This window comes from Chiroxiphia lanceolata, chromosome 8, assembly GCF_009829145.1.
Source record: "Chiroxiphia lanceolata isolate bChiLan1 chromosome 8, bChiLan1.pri, whole genome shotgun sequence".
Classification (NCBI taxonomy): Eukaryota; Metazoa; Chordata; class Aves; order Passeriformes; family Pipridae; genus Chiroxiphia; species Chiroxiphia lanceolata.
This window is the reverse complement of record NC_045644.1, coordinates 16,283,660-16,306,771: the sequence shown is the minus strand read 5'-3', so window position 1 is coordinate 16,306,771 and position 23,112 is coordinate 16,283,660. Positions and strand designations below refer to the sequence as shown.

At 36.3% G+C, this 23,112-nt stretch overlaps 1 protein-coding gene and 1 long non-coding RNA gene across 12 annotated transcripts in view; one reads left to right on the top strand and one right to left on the bottom strand.

Moving 5' to 3' along the window:
- Window positions 1-15,850, top strand: part of CPEB3 (cytoplasmic polyadenylation element binding protein 3) — an 84,966-nt gene extending 69,116 nt beyond the window's left edge. For all 10 annotated transcript variants that reach the window (XM_032695197.1, XM_032695192.1, XM_032695188.1 and 7 more), the window contains 4 exons: window positions 4,543-4,661; window positions 5,955-6,069; window positions 8,761-8,942; window positions 11,855-15,850. In XM_032695197.1, coding sequence (XP_032551088.1) covers window positions 4,543-4,661; window positions 5,955-6,069; window positions 8,761-8,942; window positions 11,855-12,082 — 644 coding nt within the window. In that variant the 3' untranslated portion in view covers window positions 12,083-15,850. The remainder of the gene's footprint in view (window positions 1-4,542; window positions 4,662-5,954; window positions 6,070-8,760; window positions 8,943-11,854) is intronic.
- The window catches only part of LOC116790332, a 35,676-nt gene extending 14,049 nt beyond the window's left edge, over window positions 1-21,627 (bottom strand). The window contains exon 1 of one of the 2 annotated variants that reach the window (XR_004358313.1): window positions 21,274-21,627. This is a non-coding gene — a long non-coding RNA (uncharacterized LOC116790332). Of the gene's footprint in view, window positions 1-4,532; window positions 4,717-21,273 lie in introns of those variants that run through there. The other variant, XR_004358314.1, reaches the window with a different exon arrangement.
- Between the last annotated feature and the right edge of the window lie 1,485 nt (window positions 21,628-23,112).

The following is a 23,112-nucleotide window of genomic DNA, read 5'->3' as shown; positions in this document are numbered from 1 at the left end:
ACATAAAAGTGTGAATATCAATAGTAGGAATATCAATAATCTGCTATTATAAGAAAGGCAGGAAAAACATCTTAATAAGCTTTCTATCTAGTTCTTTTGAAGAGGTTGCTGAGGCCTTATTACAGATTATACTTTCAGTAATACAGAAAGGCTCCCATCATTAGAGAAGATATGTCTATGTTGAAATTAATTAAAATAAGGATTTTTCCAGGCTAACTAGGCTGGCAAAAACGCATTTGCCAGACTATAACAATTTTGTTTTGTTCCAAATGTATTTTGCATTTCAAGTGACAACCTGGTTTCAGGCTTGTGGGACACAGCGCATATGCCAGATTTTCCAGTTTGTTCTCAGCAAGGTTAAGTGAAATTAGACCAACTGGACTAAATTATCCTTTCATATGAAAATTGTGTCACTGTTTAGATGTCAGAAAGCGACATGTACAAAGGAGCTTAGTTCTTGTACTTCTTTCCATAAAATAATGAATCCTGGAGCTCAAGGTTGAGCAGCTCCTAGGTTCTGCTTCAGAACATAGGGAAATTAATTTTCTTCTCATCCTCCCTCTGCTGTACCCTTTGAAAAGTTATAGTGACTTTTTTAACATCAAAATACGTTGTTGCCTTTTCCCAGAGAATTGCAAGGTGCAATGTTTATTGTCAGCACTACAGTGATGTATTGTACCAGCAGGAGAGGAAGAGCTGAATTGTTTCTGCTCTTCCAAGAAGCTATTTATCTGTGTATATAGAATATTCAACTGTTGTCAGGTAGCTTGCTATTTTCTGAGGCCTCAAATATCTTGCCTGTTTTACTTTGTGGAATCTGAGTCAGGATAAGTCCCTTGAGCCCTCAAACCTTTAGAACGTCTGGCAAGGTAAGAAAGGAGCACTGCTGAAGTTTGCCTGCAACGTACCACCACGGTGTGCTACCACAATTCTGCTGTAGAGTATTAAAATTTTGAGATTTATCAAATCTCTTAACTTCTTGGGAAAAAACATGCGCATTAAGTGATGTGATATTATACATGAAGTACAGATGGGAGAATGTGCTGAAGGACACAAGGCTGGGGAATCTGAAGCAACTTTCAGCATCTGCTAAATAATTCTAATTATTTGGATTAATACATTTTTGGTTTGTAGGTTGATCATCTTATTAATTCTACCTCACCTACTGTCTTTAAACATTATTTTTTTTTAAATATAGATGCCCTTATAACTGACTATTCTGAATTTTAGAAGTCAGCTGGCCATGCAGTACAGCTTTGAGGGGATTAGGCTAAGGTCTCACTGTGTGTAGCAGAAATAGGAATAGAAATAGAAACTGTAGGACAGGATATAATGCCTGAAGTAGACGGTTTTGAGAATCTCTTCAGGAAGAAATACTCTTAGAGTTTTATAAATTTATAGCCAAACTTAAGATTTAAATACAGAAAAAAGAAAATTAGTTACTGTTAATTTACAGATTGGCATGCTGATTTTAATTTAAATTTTGGCTGAAGTGCTTTACTCCTGTACAAACAAAGTTATTTAATTTTTAAACTGCACATAGTGTGAGATGATTCTTTGTGCAATGTCAATTTTGGCATGGGTATTTTCCCAAAATTTTTTTATACTGGAATCTGAGTTCAAAGTGCATCTCCTGCTTTAGAGTGCAGCTCTAAACAGTGGTATTGTGAGGAAGAGGGTGACTCTTCAGTAACAGCAACACCTAGAACTGCTCATGAGAAAGACCTGCACCTTTCTGAATTTAAGGTTTTTGCATCCCTATGTGCTTCTGGAAAATGAGTAAAAATACCTTAAACTTCAACAGATATCTTTCTTGACCATATCAACCTCCACATGATCCTGATATTATCAGAAGTTCTGTTCTTTATTTATTTTTCATTTTGGTGTAATCTTTGTTAATCTTCAGTACCAGAAGTGCTTGAATAATCAGAATAGATGTGCTATTACCGGATTTTGAAGTAATGCTGGACATTCTGTCATGCTAATCCAGCCTGCTTGCTTTTCTAGATTAGCAGAATGAACTGCTTACTGGTGTCTTAGGTGGACCCACATGGACCCCATAGCATGCAGGGGAAGGTTTTAATCACAGAGGTCTAGAGAAATTAGGAGTATCTGTTTGGTTAATTTGGTTAATTTTAACTGTTTTGGGAAATTATGATCATACCATTTAAAGTACCCCCAAGTCAACTCCAACTACCACAGATGTGACCTCTTACTATGACCCAGAAAACCCTGAACAAGCTTCCTAAGACTGTAAAGGTTACACTCCAATCTGTTGCCCAGATTTTTGCTAAATAATTAAGTCATAAGAAACACTTTCCAATTTTCATTTTGACTTTATGCGAAAAATCTCCAATATTTTGCTGGTTTAAGATTATAAAAGTCCAAAATGGACAAAATTCTCTCTTTTAGAGTTCAAAATTTATGGCGTGGCCAGCAGATAAATCTCAAATGTTTGCATCCATTTAAATGTGTTGTAAATCATTCTTTTAAAGTATGCATAATTGTACATGTATTCTTACTTAGTTTTTTCATAGTACTGGAATGATCTACACTGCATCTTCTGTGAATTTGTCTCATGAGGCATTTATCTAAAATAGAAGGCAAGGGTTTGGCTGAGGCCTAAATTGTGATCATTTGGCTTTGGAGTCATAATTGCCGTGTAGTCTTTTCCAAGTATCTACGTTTTTGACTGGGACATTTTATAAAACTGAAAGAACTGCTAAATTAAAGATACTTTAATTTGTATGAAGTTAATTTTGTATGAAGCTGTAATTATTACATGTAATCAGAAGGGATGGAATGGAGGTAGATATAATGAGTGCATGGATGGAAATAAAATGAAGCTGAAAGTGATAGTGATTGCAAGGGGATTATTTTCATACTCTAATTAATTTTGTAAAATCTAAAACTGGAATGTTGAAGCATGTTTATATCTTTAAGGGACTGTTTTAAGAGAAATATTTCTGCTGTAAAGGAAACAGATGTTTTTACTCAAGAAGTATTTCACTTTTTGTTGGAACTGGTATCTTTAATCTACTCCAACTCTAGCTATGCAAGCTCCTTGTTTGCTAGCAAGAGTGATGATCAAACTGTTTTGTTTTCTTGGGCAAGTCAGTGTTTCTAGATGTGTTCTGGGCTATAATGATGTTAATGCAAACTTTTTTTGGCCTCTAAAAGCAAACAGCTGCATAGAATTTAATATTCTTTGAGAAGTCACACAGGAGTAGGGACAGTAGGGTAAGAGGTAGTTTGGTAGATAACTCGACAGAAGAAAACACTTTTTCAGTGTCTGTATTGAATTTTTTTATAAATCAGAGTTGTGTAGTATTTATCTAAAAAGGGCATATCAAACAGTTTTCGCTCAATACTCATAAAAAAATTAGGGTAAGTCAGTACTATATTAATGGCAAATAGACTCTGTATGGCTTTGTTTGATACTTATATATGATGTGTCATCGTGTATGTGCTTAGTTTGTGTCAAGAATCTTAGGCAGAGGAAGTCTAGCAGTCCCTGCTTAAACTCCAGCTGCCTCTGGAGTTGCTGAGGATTTTTTGAAAGAGGTATTCTGTAAGACACACAAGTGGCAGATTATAACGATCACAGGCAGCATGTTCACACTGAGTGAGAAAACTGCGTTGTACTGATGGTGGAGCAAAGGAGCACTGCACGCTCCGTAGGAAATCCTCTCAACCAGGCAACTCTATTCCAGTCAGCAGCCAGTCCTTACCTGCCTTTGCTCAGGGCAGGGGGTGCTGTATTAGTTGTTACTTCTGAGGTATCAGCATAGGCTGCTTGAGTCAAATCTTCATTCAAATTTAACAACGTGAAGTAAAACTCAAAGTTTTCTTGGCAGCTGCATTCAGAAGAGCAGAGTGCTACACACACTTAATTTTACTGGCTCATTTAAAGTCTTAAAATTCTGAATCACATGAACAGTTTTAGTGGACTTCTTTCTTTTGAACTGCTTTATTTAAGTATAAACAACAACAGTGGGTCTTTACTCATAAAAAAGCACAACATGTTCTTTTTCTCTCGAGTTTATTGTTTTTAGGGGAGCATTTTTTCATAGTTAAGTATGTAAGCATAAAAGTCTGTTTTTCTGTTTACCTGACCATTTTCTTCTAGAATTAACCCTTTCTTCTAGAATTTATTAATTGTATATAGTAAGCAGAAATTTGGTGCCTCCATTGTAAGATAATAATCACTGATACCAGCAGATACCACTGAGAAATAGCTCCAATACAGTTGTTGGATAGTAAGAAACCCTTATTCAGCAGCCTATATTCTCACTGCTCAAAATCATTAATTAATCAAATAAACATCCTCACATGCAGCAAACACTAGTCTCCATTCTGAAATCAGTACTGTATGAGGGTATGATATATTCGGTGAATTTAATTTATGAAAACAAACTAACAGCCTTAACAACTTATTTGTAATTTGTAGATCTTATCCACTTCTTGGGTTTGTTTATTAAAAAAACCTGCTTTATAAATTAATCTGTTATTTTTCTTTCTTGTTCCCTTACCCTTTCCAAGGTTACGCCTTTCTGCTGTTCCAGGAAGAAAGCTCTGTACAAGCTCTGATAGATGCCTGTCTGGAAGAAGACGGGAAACTTTACCTATGTGTGTCAAGTCCCACAATCAAGGATAAACCAGTAAGTAGCTTATGCCATGACCCTTATGCTGGTTGCTAGCACGTTTGCTGTTACTCTTTTCAGTTAATAAATAAATAAAACAATGCAGTTGATTACTTGTCACTTCCTGTTTCTGCCCTTGCTGTTTCATTGAATTGACTTTCTGTATCAGTGTAACACGGCTTCAACATTTGCTTTTTTCAGATAAATACCATGTTCATTTAATTTTTATATTTGGTACTCTAGTATCTAAAAGGAGAATGCATCCTTTTAGAATGTTAGCTGTAAAACAATGGAATTGTAACCTTCTGGCTATGTTATTTGAGAGAAAAAAAAGCTTTTTGCGGTGAAGGGAAGAAACTTAACCCTGCCAAATTAAAATCCAGAAAGCATCAAATATCCTCTGTACTTCATTGGGTTTCTTAATTATTATTTTTTTATGCATGCAATAGCTAATCAGTTTATAATTTAGGCCTCATTTACCTTATAGAAACTGCAGGGTAAAATCAAGTACTTCAGACAGCTGTAGCAGAATAGACCTGTTTTTATGGTTCACATCTCCAACATTCTTTAATGTTAGTCTTTTTTTTTGCCTGTGGATGTATACAGATTAGATGAAAACTACAGACAAGTAAGATAAGATAAAAAACATGCTGCCTTTTAAAATCAATATTGAAAATCTTGCACAGATGAATGAACAACCCAAGATTACAGCACAGTGAGTGGGCTTGTGTGATTTCTAGAATCAAAAAAACCCGGATTGATGAACAGCTCTATCTAAATAACTTCTGAGCAGTTTTTTTTCTGTACAGTCTGAAGATTTCTTATTAACTGTGTTGCTTGTTGCTCGGTAGAAGTAGGCATTCACACATTATACAGACTCCTTTTGTATCCAAGCGCTGAAATTAATTTTATCTCCCCTCCTATCAGTGCTTTAAAATTTGTAGATCACTGGATACGATTTCAGGAAAGCCAGAAGTCCAAACTGCAACCATAATTGCAGATAGATGGTAAAATGTTCTGAAAGACCTTTCACAGATTTCTTACTATAATGGCGATTAGGGGCAGGGTATTAATTAGGGTAGGAGTTTGCAATCGTAAAATTTAACTCAAGCCTGGCCTCTAGAGGTGGTAAATGAATTGTCCATCTTTTTTTGGACACTTATATAAGCAATGTTCTGACATTGTTTTGGTGCTCATGCCACCGATTTACTGGCTTCACGAAATTAAAATTTTGGTTTTAATTATAGAAGGATTTGGCAGTTTCTTAATTAAGTGGCCAAGTTCCTTGACTAAAAACAATCCTTAATACAGGTGCAAATTCGACCTTGGAACCTAAGTGACAGTGACTTTGTGATGGATGGGTCTCAGCCTTTGGATCCAAGAAAAACAATCTTTGTTGGAGGAGTTCCACGGCCCCTCCGAGCTGGTGAGTAGAAGGAAAATGTGGGCATGTAGTAGGGGGGTCCAGATTAAGTAGAAAAGATGTGTAAAAGAACAGAAGATATACCATGTCTTTTCCACAGATCACAACTTGGTTTGTAAGTCAAGGGTTCTCTTCCTGTCTGCAGAATGCAAACCGTGAACATTTTTTACCTTTTAAGTAGTTTACTAATGAGGATTGCCAGTAGAAACAGTTTTCCCCATCTTTGCATAATACCCTAGAACTAGTTTGATTTTTTGTAATGTGGACTGTCTTAATCCTAACCCTGCATTTGTTTGCTGAGATGCAGACAATTTCCCCTTTCCTTTGACTAGAAGACAAACTTCTCCCAGACTCTTTCCAAACCAATTCCAATGTCAACTCTTTCCCATTTATTCAACCCTTACCCTAATTTTTTCATGGAGCTATGGACAAGGCCTCTCAGCTATTGTCCTGAAAAAAATTTCTTCCAACCAGATCTCTTGGTGGTCCCACACTGAAGACCATTTTCCAGACTCTTTCCTAATGTAGTTTTTTTCCCTCTGTTTCTTTTTCTTCACCCTTAACTCTTTTTCTTCACTTTTATTTGCAGAGCCATAGACAAGACTCCTTAGCCTTTGGCCAGAGGAAAGATTTATCCCAGCTCAGATCTCCTGGCAGCCCCCATTTTGTTTTGAAGGCCCCTTTCAGCACCACTCCCAACTGTAGCTCGACACTCGTTTCTTTCTTCCTAACCCTTACGTTTCTGGTGAGCCAATGACAAAGTCATGAAACAAGTCAAGACATTTCTCCTGACTAGATCTTTTGGCAGCCCTCACTTCTGTTTAGTAGTCCCTCTCCATGCTCACTCCAAGGCAGCTGCATGGTTTCTCTTTTTCACCCGCTCAATCCTAGTCCTCATTTTCCAGGACTGTCGTAGACAAGACCTCTTAGTCACTGTCTGGAAGAAAGACTTCTGAATCAGGTTTCCTTGTAGCCCTCACTTTCCTTTGGCAGCCACTTTCCAGCCCAGTAGAATTTAAGCTCCTCACTTCACCTTTTGCCTAATCCTGAGTCTTTAGGGAAGCTGTACACAAGGTCCCCCAGCCACTGCAGACAGTAAGATTTCTCCTGGTCCAGGTTTCTTGGCAGCTTTCACTTCCCTCTGCATCTTAAAATATGGCAGAGTTGTAAGATGGTAATTATGTAAATAGTAACAATTAAACATTACCTCATTTCTAATGTTAGCCTTTATAAAACTGTATGTCATTTGGCCTGTCATAGATCACATTTGAAATGCATTACATTTGAAAACTAATGCCTTTAAATAGTTAACTTCTCCAAAGCAGCCAAACAGTTTCCAGTTTTTCTTGTTTGCTTTAAAGATCTGGTACAGAAGTTTTTCCTAAGATATCTGAGCACTGCATGGTCTCCTTGCCCTGGAATCCTGTGTATTCTTTGTCCATTGGCAAGAGTAACTTAGTGGAACTACTGTTTTAAATGTCTTTAAGTGTTCCTGATGTTTATTCTGTACTGTCATTTTCTGAGATCACTACCCACATGATGATTCCAAATCATTAGAAAGCAGAAGAATCTACTAGTGACTACATTGTGCTGATAGTTTTTCCTTACTGTTTGGAGCAAGAGTATTACCTGGTTTGGTAGAATGAGTTACACACGAATTTATACAAACACAGATACTCAATTTAAAATTGTCTTTATGTATAATTTGCTAGTCAGAATTTTGTGAGAACTACAAGGATTTAGATATTTAGGGTGGGGGTTTTTTCATTTTATTTTGCGTAGCTAAATTGTAACTTGCTACAGAAAGTGTTTTCACACATTAGCACTAGAACATGGCTGACTTGGCAGGGCTTGTACAGGTCCCAGTATTTTGTGTTGTCCATCTGACAAATTTCTTTGCCTGTGAGCTTTTACAGACAGAGAACTTGGCTCAGTGACTGTACGTCCTTGCACAGTTCACAGGCCTTTCTCTGCTTTCTTCAGCCTCTCTTTCACTTCCTTCAGTTCTTTCCCTTAACTTTCCTTCTGTATGTTTCCTCAGCCATGCACTCAACCTGTCTGATTTTTATGAATGATATTTCTGACTTCTTTACAGTTATTCTTAGTATCAGAAAAAGCAACAAACCATTTTAAAAGATCCATGAGCAAGATAATGTTCCACTAAAATACTAATTTAAGTTGCACCAAAAATGTAGGCTTGCTTTACCTGTAGTAACTTCTGATGTTTCACAAATTTTTGTTTCAAATGTAAAACTCCTCTTTAATGTCTTTTGAACCTTAGTACTTGGGGCAAAATATCAGATTCTAAATATAGAAATATCTCTAAGTGATCTTACATGCAAACTAGCATTAAGAAGCCTGGCTGGAGCTACCTGATGCCTGATACCAGAGTTTTAATTTATAGTATTGTAAATTCTAGTTGATCTGATACCTGATATAACAGTGTAACTCTGCATATTTTTCACACTTCAGTCACCCAAAGTTTCTTCTTACAGATTCTATTTTTTGCCTTATATTTTACCATCATTCTTGTAGAGTTAATTCAATCTGTTAAAACCAGCATTTCAGTTTGCAGTTTTAGACTTTGGAGGACAAGTATGCTAAGGCAAATAGTGCTTTTTTAAATGCAACGATCCAAATGCAACACTATTACTTATGTTAAATCTATTATATTTAACAATTGACTTCTTGCAGTTGAATTGGCAATGATTATGGACCGTTTATATGGAGGTGTCTGCTATGCTGGCATTGATACAGACCCAGAGTTGAAGTATCCAAAAGGTGCTGGCAGAGTGGCTTTCTCCAACCAGCAGAGCTATATTGCTGCTATCAGTGCTCGCTTTGTCCAGCTCCAACATAATGACATTGATAAACGGGTAAGTAAAATAGCGTGGAACAGAATGGTTGTTACAAAACTGTACAGAAATTAAAATCATTATTATGATTTACAGTGTTCTCCAACATTGTGTTGGAGAACACTGTAAATTCTGTTCTTCAGATGACATATGTCGATTTTTAAAAGCTTATTTAAGCATCTAAAGCAGAGTCAAAAAATATTTCAGACATGTTTAGCACTAAAAGTTGAAAATGGTTGTAAGTACATTTGCTCTTGGTTTTGTTTTGAATTCTGTAGGTCAAATTCCACAGCATTTCCCAGCTTCTTTCTCTTCCTTTAGATGTTTCCTCATTCTGCATCAATGGCTTTTATTTTGGTGATTACTTATATAGCTTCTGACACTTTTGCTGTTATGAGGCACCATTTTCTGTCAGTAGTGTATGTCTAGACTTGATGTCCCTGAAGCAGAGGTTTATTGTAAGTAAAATAGGTGATGCTGACCTCAAAAGTCTTGAACATTATTTAAGTAAAACCATATGCCAACAGATGCTTGATAGGCAGAAGGGGGGGAAATTACTTGGTTTTGTTCAGGCAATATGAAATCCTGGTTTCTGAAGGGCTTTTCAAGTATAGAGTGAAGTTCACTTAAATCTGAGTTAAATGCATTAGAAGAAAACATTACTTAATTTCCAAGATTTTTTTTCCTTTAGACCTTTTATCTTCACCTCTTGATTACACATACATGTTTTTGAGGGCCCAGCAATTTAGAATTATTCAGAAGAACATACAGCATGCACTGCTGCGAAGTATTTTTCCAGTAGGGATGACTTGTTTTCTCCTTAATCCGATATAAATTGTTTCTTCAGAAGTTAGTTTAGCAGGTATTGGGTGTGTCTGTTATGTGCACTATGCATATGAATCCACACAGCTGCAAAGTCTGAAATACATCTCTTTAAAAATCTGAATTGAACTTTTTGTCAGATTCAAGGAGGTCATGGAGCTATAAGTCCTCAAATAATTTTTCTGTGGTGCTGTACACCATATTGCATTAACTCAGACAAGGCTATTCCTAAAGATTTCTTGTCCATTGAATTCTGAAAAATCTTAGATTGAGAAGAGTCTCAATCACATGTTGAACACTTTGAGATTTATATACCAGCCATGCTTACAAGGGGTTTCTTTCTAAGCTTTAGGGTAGAGCCACAAAGGATGCTAGCTAGTAGGTTTTTTATCAGTCACTTCCTTTTTCACTTGGTTGATTGATAATTTAAGTTTATTTAATTATCTCTTATCTGTTTTGAATAGGTTTATCTGTGAGTCTGAAGAAGTATGAAGTCTCTTAATAAGTCCTTAAATCTTAGTTTTTTAAATCTAATAGATTGAAATCCCTGGACTGTACAGCATACATTCCTAAAATGATTTCACTAGTAACCAAAGCAAGAAAAGACATGAGAGAGTGAGAGACTCTATTTCAGGCCTTCAAAATTCATGCTTGGGAAATGTGAGTAGGTGGGGATTTAGAGCTGTATTGGACATTGGACCTGCTTTCTTCCAATTTCATTTGAGACAGTGCTGTTTTATTTTACAGGATGCTTCTAATTTTAGTGATATGGCATCTGATATGCAAAATGGCAGTTATTCAGACTTGTTCCACGCATTACTAGTAGCACGGTATAATTAAAAAAACCAAATTGGCAACCCTACCTGTTAAATAGGCAAGAAATATCATTCACTATATGAGCTTTACTTCAAATGAGTAACATTTGTTGAAGTGTGATCAGGATAAGCCAAAGTAAAATACAGCATAAAGCTTTTGCGGGGAATGCTTCTTGTCACTCAGCTTAACATCTTTTTCTGTGTTTCTTTAACTTTGTATGTATTGAATTGTCATTACTAGAGTCAGGTTTTCCTTGCAGTATACAAATTGTGCCAGACTAGCACTTGTGCAGTTACAGCAAAATTATTTATAATAAATGTGTATTTAAATTTTTCTGTGTCTTCTGATGCAGTTGACTGTGCTTCAACTACTTTATAAATAGCATCATAGAGCTGTAAGAATTATACATGCATGAACTAATGATTTTCCTGGAATGAACGAGCACTCAATTTGAATGTGTAGGCATGACTTGATTCATAGGAACAGACACACAGGAAAGAACTTACATGTTGTCAACTCCTGTAATAGCATTATTGCAAGTGTCTAGTCATCCATCAGCCCTGCTGTGTTTGGCACAAGTGCTTTAAAAACAAAAAGCATTCCAGCCCCAAGATGTTTACAACTGAGTGTAGGACAAAAGTCATCAGCTCTCCAACCTGTTTGTAATTGATGGCAAGGCCCTAGTTGGAATTACTGTGAAATGTTGTTGCACTGCAAGAGCTAAAAATCTTTAGATAGTGATTTTTGCCTGCAGAATTAAGAGTATTTAATACAAGTACTTTTAATTTTGTTTAATTTGAATCTCTTATCGGTCTGGTCCTGCATCTTGCAATTCACAAAAAAAACAAAGGAAAAAATCTTCTCTGGAAAAGAAACTCTCTGAAACTCACTGGACCTCTGAAGTTTAGAAATATCATTTTTTTCTTTATAATTTTTCTTCCCAAATGCTGCTCTCGTGGCCTGCCCCCATAACAGCTATATTCACATTCCTGGAGTTTTCTTAGACGGTGGGAAGATCCTCTCAGATGCTATTTTTACTGTACTTCCATCTTAGTACTTTCCCACACCTCACTTTTCCAAGAAAAAGTTACAAAAGCACACCCTTCTTTCTTGAGATTTTCTGACAGATAAAGTGGTTGGTATGAAAATTCAAATACCAACCTCTTGGGTTAATCCTGCATCAGTTGAAAACCTTCAATAGCGTCAAAAAGAATTAAAATATTACTTTTTTTTCTGTTCATACTTAGCAAAAGTATGAAATCTCCTTACAGCTGTTCTTCTTCTTCCTGGTGCAGGTGGAAGTGAAGCCATACGTGCTGGATGATCAGATGTGTGATGAATGCCAGGGCACTCGCTGTGGTGGAAAATTTGCTCCATTCTTTTGTGCCAACGTTACCTGTTTGCAGTATTACTGTGAATACTGCTGGGCAAGCATACACTCTCGTGCTGGGCGGGAGTTCCACAAACCACTGGTAAAGGAGGGAGGCGACCGGCCCCGCCACGTCCCGTTCCGCTGGAGCTGAACCCCAGGCCTCGCCCAGCAACAAGTACTGGAGTAAATAAAATTGAGTGAAAAGAGAGCGCTGCCTCAGGGCTTAGTGTTCTGGAAATCTGTGCATTCGTCCTCGACTTTAATGAAGATATGGGTCTTTTTATTACTATTATTATTATTTACAGTCACATTACTGAACTCAGTGTCCAGTATAATACAAACCGGCAGAGTGTAACTGTACTGATTTTGCACTTTGATTCACACAAACATCTGCTTGGTACCTTAATTTCCTACACAAGACTTGTCACTAGTGACATTATGTAGACTGCCATTCTCATCAGCCTTCACTGGGCTGATGTGTATGTGATGAAGATTTTTTTAATATAATTATAATTATTTTTATTTTTAAACTGGAGCATGCACTTATTTTCAGAAATTTAGACTTGCCCCTAGCAGATGACTTTACCAAAGGTAATATTCACAAGTAGGTGGCAGATGTAGCAAAAACTTAAACAGATATTCAGCAATCATTAGTTTGGGTCATATAGAGTAGTAATAACCCTTAAAGAAAATAAGCCTTTAGTTGCTCTCCATTTTGACTTGTAAGGATGATACCTCATAAGCTGGATCAGACTTTTTTCTTTTGTTTTGCTGAGGGTTTTTTTTGTTTGTTTTGTTTTGTTGGGTTTTTTTGTTCTGTTTTGTTAGGTCTTTTAGTGTTATGTAAATGTATGCTGCAATAGCTTTTGCTGCTATTAAAATGGTATTACTAATACCATAATACTCTATTCAGGCTAGGGTATCAATTAAAAATGAATATGTGATTAAAATAGTGATGGCTGCTGAAAGGAGATCAGTATAGCATACAGAAAAGCTTCCAAGGAAGGTCAATATTTTTTGACTGCATGTTTACTTAATCAGGTTGCTGCATGCAATAAATTTTATATATGTCTAATATAAAACCTGCCCACAATGCACAAATTATGAATCTTCGTAGGCTACAAAATGCTCAGTAACAAAAAAAAATTGATTACTGACTGGAGGAAGGCATGCCTCAGTAAATGTAATGCTTCTGAAATTAGGATCAGCCCATTACAGAATGACCTATATTACAACAAATATAAAAACTAGCTGTAGGATATTCTTAAAACAAATTTGTGGATGGTAGATGAAGTACTTTGCGGTGCTCTGTTATATATCGTGCAATTTATTTTATATAGTAAAGTGATTATGTCTAGTACTGTGATCAAACTTAACTGTTAAAGCCTCTGTATCCGACATTAACACATTTTTGACAGTTCATAACAGGTACATAAACAGAAATGAGCTCTTAGATACAATCTCTCTCCTAATGCTTGCATCATTTCCGTAGCTGCAGACCGTGTCCAGAAAACCAAAGAGCTCATGTTAGCGTACATACACTACCGATTAGATAGTCTGTCAAACTAATAAACTAGGCACATTTAAGGAAGTTAGGAAAAAAAAGTGGTGCTAAAGAAATGTCTGCATATAAAAGTAACATGAGATGTCTGCTCTGTGGATGTGGCGTTATCTCTCTAATCCCTGGATGTATCCTGTGAAGCTTGAATACAATTAAGACCTGCTAATACAGTGGACATTTTTTTAGCATGAACTATGGGGCTGCAGATAGCATATAAATATAAACACACTTGGTATACTAATGATTGTGAGAATGTGTACACTATTTTTTTCTTCTTTTTCCTCCTTTGTTTTTGCAGTTCTGGGGACAATCTGACTGGATATGACACCGCATAGTAGATTTAAATGTTCTGGGTTTTGTTTGTTGTGATGTCCTTCTTTGTGTCTAATTTAGTAAGTTGGTTTTCCCAATGTTTAGTTGCAAGTATTGGCTTTGAAAGGATTTTTCTGTTTTTGGAGAAAAAAAAAAGAAAAAATAGTTTTTTACTGGTTTAAAATGCTTATTATAATTATCCCTTTTGAAGTTACTTCTGGGCGGTTTTGTGATATTGCTTTTCCCAGCCCAGGTGTCTTTTCTGTTTTTTTTCATCTGTACAAGACATTTTGTTATGCACTACTTTTTGTATCTAGACAGTTTTCAACAGTCGGCTGATGATTTTTTTTAAAGAAAAAGGCATGCTTTCTGACTGACATGATCTTTTGCAATACCTCAATTTTGAAATATAGGAAAGAAAATGATATTTTCTAAGTAAGTTTATTCAGAAAAATATATATTAATTTAATTCTGCAAGAAAAATGATTTAACAGATGGGTAACTTTATTTTTTTCATGCTTATTTGAGTTTTTTTGAAAATGAAGAAGTTAGAGCTTTATAACTGTAATATTAAAGATCATAGCTAACCTACAGAAATCTACCTAATTATGTGAAAGAAGTAAATCTTTTTGAAGAAATACCCCTCTTTCATGTAGAAAAATACCCCCAGAGAGAAAGAGAGCGAGAGAGAGAGAGAGAAGCTGGAAAATGTACAATATAGCATAATGTTGGATTAAATCTGAAACAAAATCATCATAAAGAACAGATGTAAACACAAACTCCATTTGGTGCTGAAAGTTGTGAATAGAAGGTGAAAAAATATTTTCCCTTAATTTGTATATTTATAATCAAGTGTGATTATGCACGACTGACCAGAATTGTGAGAGTTCTTCTGTTTGTATTTTTTTAAAGAGAACTTTTTTTAGTTTATTAAATTATGACATGCTCCCTTTTGTTTTGTAAATGAATGTGCCCCTGAGTTGTTAATATGTTATATTAAAAGAGGGTCCTTCAAAAAAAGTTATTTTTTAAAATATGGAGTTCTGAACTGCAACTTGACTAAGAAGCCCCTGGGTACAACAGGTCCTATTGTGGCCTTTTCTGATGTGAGACTTGAACTAGTCGATTTTTTTGAAGGCTAACCTAACCTCGACTATTTGTTGTTATGTGCAATACTGTTTGTACTGTTTGTATAAAAAAAAAGAAAAATGAAAAGAAAAAAGGCATAAATCTTTATTGCAGATTTATTTTCATTGCAGACTTTAGACATTGTGATTCACTAAAATCATTTTTCTACTGTCAAATATGTACCTTTTCTTCATGCTGGTATTTTTTCAATAGTAATGTAGCCTTTGTACTGAGACAAATTTTCATTGTTATTTTTAGAAAGATTTTTTGCTAAGAAAAAAATTAAACATATTTACATATTTTTCATTTTTATTTCGTATTTTCTTTAAGGAGTGCTTTCTCAACCATTAATATAGTTGTTTCTGGGAGAGACTTTCATATCTGGTCAATGTCATTAATATTATTTTGTATTTTTACTTGGAATAAATTAATTTTATGATGCTGATTCTTTAAAAGTTTATTTTTTTCATTTTCAGTTATTTTTGAAGCTAAAATCTTTGTAATATTGTTACTAAAGTGTCTAGTTTTTTGAAATGCAAAGCTTTATGTATTAACTTGCTGATGTGGTTTACAATAGTGTGGCAATGATGAAAATGGTTGGTTATGTAAAGTGATTGGAAAATTGTAACAAAGAATTGGGCAATAAAATGACAGAATGAAGCAGAAAAAACGTGATATTTTGAAAAGCCTTTTCCTTTATCAAAATGATTTAGGGAGATAATAGGGATGTCACAGTACCAGTTCGCTGTCTAGATTTATACACCACCAGTGTTGATGAAACTATTGCCGTTATAAGGAACTAAATCTATTGAACAATGGGTTTTTGACCCTGCCCATTCAGCATAATTCTTCATTACTTTTCTTGTCATGAACTCAATAAACTCTCTTTTCGGTAGCCTTAGATTGAACCTCCTAAAATATCTATTCTTCATTGTATTTTGCCACCGTGTTATTTATTTAATTTAATTAAATTGACCCTTTCCCGCACACCTTCCTTTCTGCATACGTTTCTCAGTGGCAGCATGGAGCAGACTGTCGGTGCCCACACCATTTTCTAACCCAGTTACCACAGGCATTGGTAGCTGCCCAGTTGATGCAAAATACTCTCTGTCCATTTCCTGGTAGCAATGCAGTAACCCCGTATTGCCGCCACCTCTGAACATCCGTTCAGCTTCTTTGTCTTTCTCTGTTCTTCTCTGCCTCTCTTTGTGTCTTTGTCCTTTTTTCTTTTGTATTGGCAAGACCAAGAGCCAGTATCAGAACACTTTCCACCTCCATTTACATCACCTTTGTTTCCCCATGCAGCCAGAAGAAACCCCTTCCTGAAGCCAGTGACTCTCTGTTCTGGCACCTGAAACAATCCAGACTAAAACTGGTGTTGCGTAAACAGGGCATACAATGGCTTTCTCTAGACAAAACTATTGCTTCCACAAGCTACTGATGACCTTTTAGACTAACTTAATCTAGAGTGTTAGAGTGGCTCCTCGGTAACTTGTGGGAAGAAACATGCCCAGAGTTGGTCTATTGTGTATCCTCTGTGTGTTCAGTTCTGTAAGTAATGTATAGACTAGATCAAATAGTGAAGTAAAATTTAGACTCAAATTAGGTACTACTGGTTGGAATGTACACAAATTGCAAACAAAGGAGATTAAGGAATGAAGAGGGAATCAAAAATTCCTGCTAAGTGGTACAAAGTTTATGCTTATATTTCTGCCGACATGCTTGTATTTTATAGCCTGCTAGCAAGGCATGGGCTAAAACAAATTGTATTGCAAATATGCAGTTAGCAAATAACTTTGCTGATTTCACTATCTGTTAGAGTAGTAAAAAAAAAAAAAAAAAAAAGAAAAAGAAAAAAAAAAGGCGCTTAACTGGGAAAAGCTCCCATGTTAATATTTCAGTATTGTGACATCTCTACTTGCAAGGTATGAGTGAAAGATTAGTCACAGATTTGTAGAAATGTCTCTTTTGTTTAATCTGGCTTGTATGTAGTTGCTTTTATGCTAGTTTGTATGATGTCAGCTAAACCCTTTTTCTTTTCCTTCCTTCCTTTCTTTTTTTTTTAAACAAACTTCTTAATCTCTGCTGCTATAGTGTTCTATCATACCACAGAGTATTTTATATTCATGTTAGTGACTACTCTATACCCCAAATGGGTAGCTGGTCAGAAATCACATTGGTCACGTAATTCTGACACACTCAAATTTACATGAGAAAAAGTTCATCAGTAAGTGGAAAACCAGGGTGCTAATAAGAGATAATTTTTGCTCTTTTTTCTTTCCTGGACATAGTTCTGTTGGGGTATAAAGTATTAGATATTTGTAATTTTACTGTCAAACTAATGGACATAACTTTTAGAACATTCACAGCTAAGATCTCTGTACTTGTTTTTCAACTAATTTTAAATGTACTGTATCTTTTATTACATGTTCTCCTAGATTGTTTTTGCTAGTAATTCTAACAAAGCTTCTTCCTTTTTGGCTTGGACTAATGCTTGTATGGAACTGCAGTACTGTGACTAAACATGGAGCTCAATGCTGCTATTGCTTACAACTGCTTAAACTTTGTAGTTTGGACTTTATTTTTTTCTGTAATAACTTATTAAATATAGTTGTATGAAGTACTGATATTTGTCATCCTTTGCACATGCTAAGGAAATCTTGGGATATGCATTATGGGAATGTATACTAGATACAAACCCCCCAAATCTTGTACTGGAGAACTGTTTACACTAGATAAGGTTAAGCAGAGAAACAACTTACATGCACACAAACTCTCTTTTCTAGTTATTTTATAATGCAGTATATGATCCACTTATGTTTTCTCTCTAAAATGGAAAAGCCACACCTGCTAAGTTATTTATTATGCTAAGCTGAAGGTAAATACAAAAATACATATGGTGGAAATATTTCTGAGAATGTAGTTTTCCCCATGAAAGGAAGCATCAAGAGCCATGAGAATAGGAAATGTTGAATTATTTTCTCTGAGCTTAAGAAAAATTGCTGGCAAAGATACTGCACTCCTTTATTAGAAGTTTAAAAATGTTTGCAGGCTAGGGATTAGAATGATCAGTAAAAAAAAAAGAAAAAAAGAAAAAAGTCACCGCAACAGTAGTTTATAATGACTTATTTTTTAAGAATAGGAGACAAAGTTCAGTGATACAGCTGTGTGGAACTGCACAGAATATTTCTTTGAAAAAAATATGAATTCTGCTATGTCAGGGCAAGTGAAGACCACAAGAATGGTGCATGGTCTGTGTCACTACTTTCTTTCAATGTCTACATGAATGCAGCTCAAGAACCCTGTTGGAACTATAAATACTAGAAATTACAGGCTGACTTCATGTATGTGTTCCACTTGAACAGAAACTGAGTAGGATTACACCAGAAATTAAATACCCTTTGGAAACTATGAAAAGCTGATGAGGTTACCTGTGCTAAGTATTGGGAAAGCTCCTTAGTGTGCAGAGCCCTGTGGCTTTTGTTACTCTAATTTATCCTAATATTATCTGGTGCAATATCTCATACATGAACTTGATTTCGAACTGGTAGTGAATAATTTTAACTTTCAGGAGAATGGTCTACTGGCTGCTCTTCCAGGAGAAGTGCTTTTACAAGACAGTGATCTGTAATATGAATTCCAGTAGTGAATGAACGGATGAGAAGTTGTAGGCTTCTCATTACTTCAGAGTTGAATTTGAGAAGAGAGTTCTTATGAACACCTTCCAATTAATAAGCATTAAGTTGCTAATTGTAGCCTTTCACTGTACGATGTTCCAAGTCCATCCAGACAAAAATCAGTCTGGGTTTACCCCCTCTTCAGTTACAGAGAACAATTGTTCCTGTGGACCTTCTAATCCCCAGTCCTTCCCTTACTGATAAAGTAAGTCATACCTCTTGCAAGGTACACTGAAAATGACAATCTCCCTTCTCCAGCTGATAAAAGCATTTAACTCAGACTTTGCTTGCATTAAAGATTACAGTAACTCAATTTAAACCAGTGCACTTAAGTACAAAGGGCTGCATGGCCTTTTTTTGCCTCTGGTTTGTATGTGTTATTTTGGCAAACTTAAACTGAACTAAAATAGCTACCTGTATGACTCTTGAAGCTTTGTATTAAGCTTATTTAGACATGCTTCTAAGCTAAGCATTTTTGCATTCAAGACACCAAAGCAACATGTCCCTCCTCACACAGACCTGCAGAAAAAGCCAGAGCTTAGCTCTTAAAAGCCATAATCTGCTTTCCTCTGTTTAGCAAAAGATAAACAACAGGAGCACACGGGGAGAATTGCTACGTTCTCTCCTAGGGATGAACCAAGGAATGAGTTTTAAAACACGCAACCTATGAACCTGCTTTCATAGAAGTGTTAAGAGGTATTTGAAAACCCCTATGCCACACAGTTCTATTATGAACACATGACAAAGTTGCATGCACCAGCTGCACACGCAGATGATGGCTGTTCAAATGAATTTTCTCTCTCTCCCCAGGGGCAAGCAAGTTTTTGCAGTTTATCTTGAGGTAACAAACTGTACCTACAACAGTTAGAGAATGAAACATGATAAAGGTCCCCAAATATCCCCCTTTTCCTGTTTTTGAAGGAGAAATAAACTGTAAGCAAGTATGAAGTCATATGGCAGGCCCTTGGCAGTAGTTAGGACAGAATTCCTGCTGTTTTCCCCAGAGCACAGTAACTTCTCAATGTGTCTGTGCCTACCATTCATTGAGTGCCATGGTAGGCACTTGGGGCTAAATCAGTAAGATCTGGTATCCATTTACTACTTCTGGGAGCTTGAGTGATATTTATTTGCTACCAGCTTCCTAAAATCCCCTTCGAGCTGCTGCCTGGCATTGCTTGGACCTGTGTTTTTGTGAACAGAAATGTATAAAACTGCTTTTGTCCTAATACTTCTCAATTGTTCAATAACCTAAGATCTACTTAGATTCTCAGGGTATTCCCCTGTAGTTTTTTTCACCTGCAGGCCTAAACACATAAAGCACTTGCAAACATATTTATCAGCCCATGTTTCACATACAGGAGAACAATGTATTTCTCCTTCTCTATCCAGTAGCCTGAGTGGTCAAAACACTTGGAGATATTTTTATTTTTTGCTATTTTCTTTTTCACAATTTCCTGCACTCTGGAGCAAGAAGTTAACCTTTTTGTTCATGGTTGTAGCAACTACTCTTAACTATTTATGACACATACTTTGATCACTACCAAGTGAAGAAAAATGGTCTCTGGAACAGCATAAACATCACCACGAAGGTAAATAATCAAAATGGTTGTTAATGAAGTTACATGTAACTACATCGTGCCCTCTGATACACCTTCTTGACTTGCTTGCCAGCTTCCACATGTACCCATTGAAATAAAAGTCTGAAAGAGAGAGAGGGTTGATACAATTCGTATGCAAAATAATTCTGCAAAATACTGCCAAAAACCATGGCAAAGATACAATTCATGATCTCATCTCAGCTGGTCTCCAAGATCTTTGCTTTCAAAGTTACAAAAAGGCCTCTAATCTCATTGTCAGACTACAGAGCATGGGCAGTGTCAAATAACAAACATGAAATTCTAAGAGATGGACAAAATCTTGTTCATGACGTACCTAATTCCTCCAGTTGTGCCTGGTGCATATTGTTGTAGTCAGAGCCCACATCACAGACTCACAGCATACACACATGTGCCAGAAATGTCCTGTTGAGCGTTCTACCTCTGCCTTTCTTGCTTTGGACTAGACCTGCATGCTATCATTTGTAAATTGTCACCAGTTTATGAATGAGTGACAAGCAATGGTAATATTTTTTTGCTCCTCTCAAAGAGCACCAAAATAATACTGGGATGTTAGTAAGATGATGTTGCATAATGAGGAGGATTCTACCTAAAGAGATTATCTGTAGGGAGTAAAGTTCAGTGTAGTCACAACTTACTCTAGAAGGCAATTAGATTCCCTGTTAAAAGACATGACACATGTTCTAGTTCGTGGGTGACTGGCTGTTGGTTTCTTTTCCCCATTATCACTACCTGTTGTAGAATTTGTCACAGCTCAGAGCTGGACAGTTTTACTTCTTACAGTCACATCCCTTTATCTACAACCATGAACGAAGAAAAGCAAAAGCATTTCCTCCCTTAAGATTTGCTACAAATATTAAAAATGTAAATACATTTTGACAGCACCAACCAACATTTTACCTCTGTATAACAAGCTCATTATATGCTGAACACATTAACGTGGAATCACTTTCTAACAAAAATGGAACGCAATATCAAAGCCCAAAAGAATAAATAAAATATAAGGGAATAGAATATTGTTCTAACTAATTTGAAAACAGAGTTCTACCTTATGGCTGTCAGTGGGACCTCAGTTCACCAGAAAATGTTTCAACTTTTGTGTCCTTCTCATCCGCTCCAGCTTTAGACAAACGCTAATGTTACTCTGCTACTTTACAGCTATCTAACTAAACAGGTTCTAGCCTAGGAAATGCCTGCTCATGGCTTTTTAATTTACTTAATTGAACCTAATGACCTGCAAGTGTGAGCTAGCAAGGGTCAGGTGAGAAGGAATGGGGAAAGGTTAAGTAGTCCATTTTATCTCCATTTGAATTAATGTTTTATCTAGAAAAATTTCAGTCACTCTGACAGAAATAAGCAGGAGAATTTGATACTCATTATATCAGGAGCTCAGAAATAGGACAGAAACCAGAGCCAAGGGCTCCTCCCTCCCAAGGGGGTGTCCAAGCCTTTTAATTAGTAAGTCATTTCTATGCTCCCACCCTCTTAGTCCAGAGAATTCATTTTATATAGAAGTGAAATAACAGAAAGCAAAAGCCCTCCTCCAGTCACAGGCAGCATAACCCAAGGTATAGCTACTGTCATGAGCGTGAAATGCTCTCTGTGATAACACACCCTGAAAAGCAACTAAATAAGCCAATGCTAAAGCACCCCGAGTATTTCTGCATCACATTATTTACTTACAGGGGCCTAACTCAAGGACATGGATTATGCTCTGGCCACCACAAACAAAACACTTAGACACAGTGATGCTCAAATTCAACAACATCGACATAACTTTGTGGATTCAGCTTTGGCTTTCCTTTCCTCAGCTGAGATTTTTTATATGCTGAAATGTTTACACTAGGTGCTTAGGTTGTTCTAGTCAAAGATTCCAAGTATTGGCACTAGAGCATAGCAGAAAACATATACTCCAGCAAGCACTGAAAAAAAAGACCTGCCACAGAGAGGAAAAGGACATTAATGTCTTGAAGTGCTGTAGAATTCTATGAGGCAAAATATAAACCAAGCAATAATGCAGCCACCCCACCCCAATCCTAAAAAGGACAAAAAAGCAAATCCAGAGATAGAATGTTTTAGCACTTTTCTGTAAAGAGAGTTTAGGGGCAGAGAAGTACCACCTAATGAAGGCCATGTGATGAAAGCACAACGCTCAGAGCACACAGGATATAAACATGAAGAACTGCAATGGTGTCTTGCTAATGTTTTATTCTGGAAAAATCCGTAAGATACCAGGAAACTTATTGCTAGAATTCCTTCAGTAATACTGCTTCAATCACTGCCCTGAAAAAAGTTTAGTATAGGCTATATAGCCAGAAGGCCAGAAAAAACCCTGGTCATGAGGAGATATGACTTACTGAGTGTGGAAATTTCTACACGATTATATAACCCAGTAACTCCTGTAGTTAACTCACTGCTGTGTAATGGCTGCTGACAGCTAATCCTCAGTGAAGCCAGGGGTTGTATGAGACAAAGGAAAACAAATGCTAAAATATCTGATATCCTCTGCATTTGTCAGACTATTCACACACAACGTATTTAAAAAAAACCCTAAATCTTAAATTTACATCCATCCTATGAGTCTGAGCTCCACTCAGCAGAGCTTATAGAGTGTACAGTAGGTGTATAACATAAGAGGAAAAGCAGCAAAGTGTGGGGGAGGATGAATCTCTTCTGCAGTTTAGCGTTGTATTAGCACAGTGTCTCAGATGTGCAAAAGGACTGTTCATGCAAAACATAGTTCAGTGTGCCTTTCACAGAGCAACTGCAGCCCTGTACTGAAGATGCCTGCCACTGCTCTAAAGTAGGACAACAACATCTGTTTGGAAAAGGATGTTAAGGAACATAATCTCTGTCTTGTGTTTGATTTCTTATTTCTGAATGACAT